This window comes from Globicephala melas, chromosome 19 (assembly GCF_963455315.2).
Source record: "Globicephala melas chromosome 19, mGloMel1.2, whole genome shotgun sequence".
Lineage (NCBI taxonomy): Eukaryota > Metazoa > Chordata > Mammalia > Artiodactyla > Delphinidae > Globicephala > Globicephala melas.
In genome coordinates, this window is record NC_083332.1 from 9748278 (window position 1) to 9757103 (window position 8826).

General features: G+C 56.1%; 1 protein-coding gene across 4 annotated transcripts in view; it reads right to left on the reverse strand.

The window, feature by feature from the left end:
* Positions 1 to 6131, reverse strand: part of MARK4 (microtubule affinity regulating kinase 4) — a 29577-nt gene extending 23446 nt beyond the window's left edge. The window contains exons 1-3 of one of the 4 annotated variants that reach the window (XM_070044222.1): positions 5852 to 6130; positions 5021 to 5129; positions 1144 to 1344 (exon numbers count right to left, since the gene is read on the reverse strand). Coding sequence is in view for 3 of the 4 variants with exons in the window: in XM_030873914.3 (XP_030729774.1) it covers positions 1144 to 1482 (339 nt within the window). In the remaining variant the exon portion in view is untranslated. Of the gene's footprint in view, positions 1 to 1143; positions 1498 to 5020; positions 5130 to 5851 lie in introns of those variants that run through there. The other 3 variants (XM_030873915.3, XM_030873917.2, XM_030873914.3) reach the window with 3 other exon arrangements.
* Positions 6132 to 8826: the final 2695 nt, after the last annotated feature.

Sequence of the window (8826 nt, forward strand, 5' to 3'; positions counted from 1 at the left end):
TTTGGGGTCACCCCCCCAATCACCCCAGATCCACTGGATTACAGAACTCTTCCCTCAGGAGGCTCTGTTCCTTTAGAAAACCCTGGAATCACGTTCAAGACCACATGAGAGGAACAATTGTGCTCTTTGTGGGGGAAGAGGGTCCCTTAGCTTCGTACTTTCACAAATGAGTTTTTAATCTTGTCGAGCACTTTTTATGCTAGTATTGAGATGATCATATCGTTTCTGCCCTTGAACCTGTGAATGTAGCGAAGTACACGAATAAATTGTCAATTTGAAAAGAACTGTGCATTCCTCGGATAAACCCAGCTTTGTCACCACACAGCTTTCTTTAATTGATCTGTCAGATTCTTTTTGCTAATATTTTGTTTAAGATTTTTGTACCTATATTCACATGTAAGATGGGCCCACAATTTTATGCCTTATCTGGTTTTGTTGTCACCAAAGAGCACATAAAATTTGTCTGGCAGTGGAACCTCTTTCTTTAGTCTCTGGAGATATTAGCATAAAAATGAAATGTTTGGTACAATTTGCCCATAAAACCATTGGGGCCTGGTGACTTTTCTATGTATGGCACAGACAGTGTGAGGGCAGGATGAATTGCTCCAGTTACTTTCTCTAAAATTGAAAGAGGTGCAGAGGGGTCATAAACCCACCCACCGTCTTTTTTTTCCCATTAAGTGTGAGTTAGATGCGTCCTCTCCCTTTCTGCAATAATGTTGCCATACTCAGTACATATACCCATCCTGGAAGGCGAAGTGGGGAGAGTGAGACTGTGTAGACATGAATAAACCTCTTGTGTTCTCAATCCAGATCACTGGAAGGTTTGGTGGGACCAAAGTCCACCATTAAAACAGGGAGGTGGCCCAGGTTTAGATACAAAAACCATATGACTTCTTAGAAACACTACACATGGCTTGCCTGTGATCTGAGACAACCCAACAATTTCAGGGATGCCTGAAATTGGCTCCCTTTTCCTACTTGAGTTGTTCTGGGAAAATGTGAGATGTTCTATTGTGAGAGTGAGAGATTTACATGTAGTCACAAAGCAAAGTGAGGGCCAAGCCCGACCTCTCCCTACCTCCCACCAAGGGCCAGGGCTGCAGGATTCTGCCCCGAGCCCTGCCCTCTCCCCTCACTCACCTCCCGGCCGGTAAGGATGTGCCGGGCCAGCTTGACTTTGGCAAAGTTGCCCTTCCCAATGGTCCTCAGCAGGCGGTAGTTGCCTACATGGGGCTGCTCTTCGGGACAGGAGGCGATGGAGTTCCGGCAGCGGGCACCCAGGGAGCGGCTGGACCAGGACGGTCCCTTGTCCGAGGAGCGGCCAATGCCCAGGGTGCCATGCTGGGCGGGGGAGACGGAGCATGAGAGGTGGGCAGCGCCCATCCAATCCACCTGTGTGCTGGGGCGGTTAACTCCAGCCATGGCCACTGGTCCCCTCGTGGCGCTTTTCAAACCCACGCCAGAGAGAAGGTCCCCCATATTTCTCTGTGAAAAGACACCTCCAAGAACAAAGATGCTGGGGCTCCCCCAACTCTGCAGCACCTGGGACCCCAGGTATCAGGTCTCTTCTTCACCCCTCCCTGCAATCAGTCTACCCACTCCCCCAACTTCCTTTTCTAATTACTAGAACCTCCATCAGCTCCAAGATACTGTATTCTAACGCTGCAGCCCTCAACCCCAATCAGCGCCAACTCAGTCTGGACTCAACCCTCTAGCCCAACCCTCACTGCTCCCAACGTTCCCTTTTATCCATCACTGTCCCCATCTAGCCCCCAATTCTATGGCAAGCCCTATTTCAACACCTGACTTCCAGTTAACTGCCTGCAATGCTTTCTTTTGATCCTTATTGCCCCAAATTCTACTCCAAACACTGTCACCAACCGCCTTTCATTTCGCCCTGACACTGTAGCCCCGCATTGTTAACCTTCCTTCTGTGGGAAACTTTGTTGCTTCCTCGCTGGGGTGGGCGTGGGGCGGCACCGCCCTGCTGCTCCATCGCCGCCCTCACCCGCTGACTCCCACGCTACATACGCCACGATCTGTCCCCGACGTGGCGTTCCTGCCATCCCGTCCCTCCTGGGCCTCTCTCCCCCGCAGGTCACCTGCCTGCTCCTGGCTCTCCTGTCCTGATTGTGAGCCCCAGGGACTGTGCCTCCCTTTTAGCGCTGGGGCCCAAGGTGTGTGTGACAGAGGCCCTGGCCAAGACGGCTCTGCTCAGACCCTGGGCTGTCCCTGCGCCCTTCCCAAGGCTGGGGGTGGGACACAGGAGGACACAGGGAGCTGAGGAAGACAGAGGCCAGGTAGGCAACGAAGAGGAGGACCCGGGCTGCTCCTTGCAGGGATCTGCCGGGCCACTTAACAGTGATGAGGCTCACCATTTAATGAGCACTGGCCATTAAGGCACCATCATTCCCATTTTATAGGTAGGGAAACTGAGGCTCAGAGATGGGACCTGAACCCAGACAGTTTACCCCAGAGTTGACGTCTTCACCGCTGCCGTGCCACACTGTCTCACACTCCTGTCATTTTTGTTAAGTAGGCTTTACTATTGGCCAAATCCTGGGCATTAAAGCCCTCATCTGCATTTAATTCCTACAGTAGCCCAATGAGGGCTGCACCTGTATCCCCACACTCCAGAGGTGAAACTGAGGCTTGCAGCGAGACAGTGCCTCGTCAAGGTCACACAGTTCATTCCTAAGAAGCAGAAAGGTAATGCTCCCCGCAAGGGGCAGAAAGCCAGCCGCCACTGCTGGAACCCTAACCACATGCCTGCTGCTACCACACCTTCACCTGACTTCCACGGTGGGTGCAGTTATGACCCGCACGCTCCACATGGGGACCCTAAGGCCGAGGGCAGGGTTAAGTACCTTGCCCAAGGTCGCAGAACAGGAGGAGCAGAGTACCTAGGATTCGAACCCAGGTCTGCTGACTCCTGAGCCCCCAGCTCTTTCCCACATCCCCCACCGGGCTGCTCACACCCCCAGGCCTCCTTCCCGGGGAGGGCAGGAAGGGAGTTGGAGATCCCAGCAGATAAGACCTCTGATTCTCACCCAGATAAGGGCTTGGAGAAGAATCCCCAGCAGGTGGTACGAGGGGAGCCAGCTGGGGCTGGGCTGGCACCCCACTGAAGGCAGCGCGGCTGAGGGACCCCTGCAAGGGGCAGCTGGGGCAGTGGGTGACAAGGCCCTCAGGGGCCGGGGGCGGGAGCTAAAATTGGCCGGCACCACCAGCTGGCCTGGCTCCCTCCCGCCGGCTGGTGCCCCAACACCGGGTCTGTTGCTAGGGAACCTCCAGAGAGGCTGGGCAGTGGGGGGCCTGGAACCTGGGGTGGGGGAGCATGACCCCACATGGCTGTCATCATGGTAACCAGGTGGCAGATGAGGGGGCTATGACCTCAGATTCCAGACGGAGAGAGGTGACCCTCTGCCAGGACTGACAAGCAGGTCTTACAGACTGGAGCTGGGAGGAGAGGGGAGAATTAGCCTTCCCGAAGTCCCCATGATGCACAAATCTGAACAATAAGAGGAGGAGGAAGTGCTCCTACAAGCCCTGTTTTACGGATGAGGAAACTGAGGCTCAGAGAGGTGAGGTAACCTGCCTGAGGTCACACAGCTAGGGAGGAACAGAAACTAGATTTGAACTTACACTTCTCTGAAAAATCAAAGTCATAACAACAACAATAATAATAATAGCAGCTACAATAGGCCTGGCCCTGTACGTCTCGCTCACATAATCTTTTTGGCTCCTTATAACATCTCTAACAGGGAAGTGCTACCATCAACCCCATTTAGAGGTGAAGAAACTGAGGCTCCGAGCAGGGAGTGGGTCTGCAAGCTCCCATAACAACCAATGACAGCCCTGGGTTGAGGATCATATCCACACTCACAAGAGCAGCGGACATGTGTGGAGTGCATCCTACGGGTCGGGCTTTGCCCCTATCATCTCGACTAACCCTCTGAGGGACTCAAGCCATCACCCCATTTTGCGGGGCAGGAGGCAGGCTCAGAAGGCGAGAGCCAGTTGCCTGAGGTCACAGTGCAAAGTGGCTGGCAGAAGCAGCACAGGAACCCAGGCCTGTGGGCTCCTTGTCACTTTCTGGAGTGACTGGGCTGGGGTGGGGGAGAGGTGGGTTTCTCATCGAAGACTCCAAATCAGAGTCTGGCCTGCAGCATGACGGGTCGTGACGGCAGTGGTGGTGGTGATGGGGGATCTCTAGGAGGCAGGGTCCTACCAGAGGAAGGGACAGAGACAAATCTCTGGTGGGGATCTGGGGTGAGGGTGGCTGAGGACTGGCAGGGACCTGGCAGAAGGCCTGGAAAGGGACGAAGACTCCAGCTGGGGAGGAGTCTGGCATTGGTTGGTGGGAGGGTCTTTTGAAGCAGTGAGAGTAACCAGAAATCAGGGAAATCGGCGGCAGGGTGGGGGTCGTCTCTCTGGGATTGTTCCTGGCTGTGGTGTAGGAACAGGGGGGTCTGGGAATAGTGGGAAGGGTCCAAGCCATGGGACAATGGAAGTCAGGAGACAAGGATACCTGAGCCAGGGGCCTGGGTCTTGAGGAAACTCCTAGAAGTCTAAGAAAGGGGTTTCTAGGAGCACTCGGAACCAGAGAGAAGTCCAGGGGCCTGAAATCCTGAGGAAGGGGCTTCCCGGGCAAGGGGCAGATCCAAGGAGTAAATGAGCCTTGTGGGGGTCAAGAGGCCGAGGAACTTGGGGAGAAAGCTCCCAGCGGACAGACCCCAAGAGAAGAGGGCTTAGAGCCAGGGCAAGACCAGAGGCTGCAAGTCCAGGAGTTTTCTGGAAGAAGGATCTGGGGCCAGGCCTTGTGAGCTGAGGAAGGACTCTGAAGCTGGGGAGGGGGTTTCCCTGGGAGGCCAGACTCCTGGCAAGGAAGGGGGAGGCCCTGGGGCAGCGGAAGGGATGGGGGCCTGGAGATCTAAGGGATGAGGTAGTATCCTGTGAGGAGGGGCCTGGCCTAGGAGTGGGGTCAAGGGGTTGGGGGCTTGGGGAGGGGGCTTGCCTGAAGTGGAGAAGTTGATACAGGGAGGATGAGGCCTGGAGTCAGACTGGTTCAGGGCCTAGAAATCCGAGACTGAGCTGGGGGCCTGGAAGTTGGAGGCCAAGGCTTCCTGGGAGAGGAAGAGACCAGAGAGGGTCTGGAGGGATCTGGGGAGACTGGAGATGCTGGGAATCCAGGGACAGGGCTGCTTGGAAGATGGGGACCAGGCCTGGAAGTGGAGAGACCTTGAACAAGGTAGAAGGGACCCTCGGCCCAGGAAAGGTGGAACCGGCTTCCTGTGAGGGGGTGCCCACAGGAGCCGGGAGGATCCCGGAGGGCCGGAAAGCTGGGAATGAGAGGACGGGGGATCCTGGGGAGCCCGGCACCCAGATCCAGACGGGGAAGGCCAGAGGCAGAGGCAGGACTGGGCCAGGCCTTCCTGGGAGAGGGCCGGGCTGGGCCTTAGGGTCAAGAGCCCGGCAAATCCGGGAGGGGGCCAGTTGTCGGATGCGGGAGGCCTGGAGGGGAAGGGGCTTAAGAACCCGCTGGAGAAGGGAGGGGCTCCTGCAAGGCAGGGGAGGGGGCTTCCTGGAGGGAAGAGACCCGAGCGGAAGCGGTCTGCAGAGGGACAAGACAGGGGTCCCGCGAGAGGGGCGCCCCCAGGGGTCGGGCTGGGCTGAGGAGTGGGGGAGGGTCGAGAGGCCTGGAAGTCCGGGCGGGGGTCGGTGGGTGGCGAGCCAGGCCGGGCCGGGGAAATGAGGGTAGGGGCTCGCGCGGCGAGGGACACAGCAGGGCGAGGGGTCCGGCGGCCGGACCCAGCCGGGGCTCCCCAAGGGGCCGGGCCCCACTCACCGTGTCCGAGTTCCGATCGTTGCCCGGGGCCAGAGCCGTCCGCGAAGACATTTTCTCCGGGTCTCGGGGGACTGAGCGGCCGGGTCGGTGGGGGGGGCGGGGGTCCCGGGGTCCCCTCTCTTCCCCTCCCCCCCCGCCGGCCTGGGGACGCGAGCTCAAAAGCTGGGCGCCGTGGACACCCGGGTTCGCGCCGTGGGAGAGGGGGCAGGGCGGGGCAGGGAAGGGGATGCCGAGGGTCCTAGTGGCCCCGCACAGCGGGGGCCCGGGGCGCCATGGGGGCGGCGGGCAGGCGGGCGGGCGGGGGCCGGGGAGGGGGCGCGGAGCCGGCCCGGGCGGCGGCGGAGGGAGGCGGTGGAGGGGCCGGGGAGGAAGGGACGTCAGGGGGAGGGGCGGGCAGGGCGGGGCCGTCAAGACCCCGCCCCCTGCTGCCGGCACTTAAAGGCGCAGGCCGGGGCCGGCCGGGGGCTCTGAGGGCAGAGGCAGGTCTGGGCGCGTTGAGGGGGAGCGTGTTCTCACCAGAGTAGAGACTCACCGGAAGAGAAGAGAGAGAAACGCCAAGCCACAGCGCCAGCGACGCAGAGAAAGATACTGAGAGACGCAGAGATAGAGAAGCTCAAAAAGAGAGAGACAAAGAGACACAGAGATAGACAGAGGTGGGGAGAAACAGAGACACAAAGAGGTGAAAAGACAGCCAAAGGACGGAGAGACCAAAAGACAGAGAAAGGCAGAAAGAGGGAGAACCGTAGAAAGAGAGACACATACAAAGAGACAGAGTGAGAGAAACAGAGACACAGAGAGCGACAGGGACTGACAGACCCACGCACGGAGACAGAGGGAGAGACAGAGATGTAGAGACCCGTGAAGAGAATGGAGACAGGACTGACAGAGAAGCCCTCAGAGGCAAGAACCACGCAGGCAGCGCTGTCCACATTCTCCCTCCCAGCCCCCCTCTCCCCAGTCCAGGAAGCTCTGGGGACCGAGGGCTAAGGATGCTGGGGGGATGGTGTATGGGCGGAGCCACTGAGGAAGGGTGACCTACCTATCTAGCAATGCTGCCTCCCACCTCCCAGAAAACTCCAGACCCCAAGGTTGTAGGCTGCAGTCTCGTCTCTTCTGCACTCCAGCTGGGGTCCCAGGTCTCACTCTGTCCAGCTCTGTGACTCAGGGCAGGCTGCAGTCTCGTCTCTTCTGCGCCCCAGCTGGGGTCCCTGGTCTCACTCTGTCCAGCTCTGACTCAGGGCAGGTTGCAGTCTCGTCTCTTCTGCACCCCAGCTGGGGTCCCAGGTCTCACTCTGTCCAGCTCTGTGACTCAGGGTAGGTTGCAGTCTCGTCTCTTCTGCGCCCCAGCTGGGGTCCCAGGTCTCATTCTGGGCCTCAGTTTCACAGTCTATAAAGTGAGGGGGAGGATGTGCATGTTGCTTTCGTAGCGGGGCTGAAGTAGGTGCAAAGGAACTCAGTGCAGGTATTCTCCTGATGGGCAAACTGAGACCAGAGAGGTCAAGGACGTTGCTGACATCACACAGTGCCCTGGGAACCACGCATTCCCTCTAGATCAGGGTGGGATGAAAGAAAGAGGGGCATTGTCCTGGCCTGGGAATCACACAGCCCTTGCATGGGACCTATGCCCTGCCCCTGTCTGTTTGAACATCTTCCTGAGCCTCAGTTTCCCTTTCTAAAAAATGGGTGTGACAGTAACAGCAGTGTGCTGGAGCCAGCTCAAGCAAGCTGAGTTTTGAAGTCTCCGAGATTTTGGAACTGGTTTTTAAACAGCCATTATTAAAAATTAAAGTATGCAAACATACAATTAAATAAATTATATTTAAAACAAAGATAATAAATACTCATCGCGTCCTCATTATTTTACTTTTTACTCCTATGTGTGATCCTGAGGTTATTTACATCTATTGTATTCACATAGTGAAACTGCTATGTAAGGGGTGACTGCACATCTCTTCCTCCCGAAACGCTTTCAGTGATGTCACCCTGGTAGCTTGAAATTAGCCATGGTGGAATATTTACACCATGGAAATTGGCAAGTGCTACAAAGCAAGGCTTTCCACCCTCATTCCCCAGAGAGCTGGTTGTTACACATTTACCAGTATATCACTGGTTGATACTATCAGCTACATCGACTCAAGAGGCTTCCTCTGTCCAGGCTCTGAGCACTTTATCCTTTCTGCCACACCATGAGATTGGACCATCCTTACCACCCCCACTTCCAGAGGAAAAACAGCATGCTGAAGGTCACACAGCTGCTGAGCAGCAGGGCTGAGATTTGAACACAAGTTTCGCCAAAGTCCAGAACTTGGGCTCTTAACCACTACGGTCCTCTATCCCTGGATGGTAATAGCAGCAAAGTTTGTCTGCAACAAATTAATGAGACTATGTAAGTAAAGTGCTTCACGTGGGAACAGATTAGAATTTCTTAAATGGGTGATATTATTATTCAGCAAATGGAGCCCGAGGAGTCTCAGGGAGGGTGGAAGGCAGAGAGGGAGGAGTTCAGGATATTATTCTAGAAGCTCTGGGATCTCAAGGGTTCTGCGGGATGAGGGGTGGGGTCTTGGGGATAGGGAGCTGAATCAGCCCAATCCCATCCCAGCTCTAGCGCTGAGGGCTGCAGTTCTCCGACACACCACACGGGGGCAGAAGATCACCTTCCTATACACGTTTGCCCACCACACAGCGGGATGCACACTGGCTCCCCAGTTCCCAGTATCATCCCCACCCTATTTCCCAGATAGGGAGACTGAGGCTTAAAGAGGGGAGGCTATGACATGGATGAGCCTTAAAAAATCATGCTTAACAAAAGAAGCATACAAAAGACCGCTTATTGTATGATTCCGTTTATAGGGAAATCCTTAGCGACAGAAAGTAGATTCAGGGCTGCCAAGGACTGCTAATGGGTTACAAGGATTTCTTTTTGGTGACCGTGTTCTGGAATTAGATACTGGTGATGGTTGTCACAACCTTGT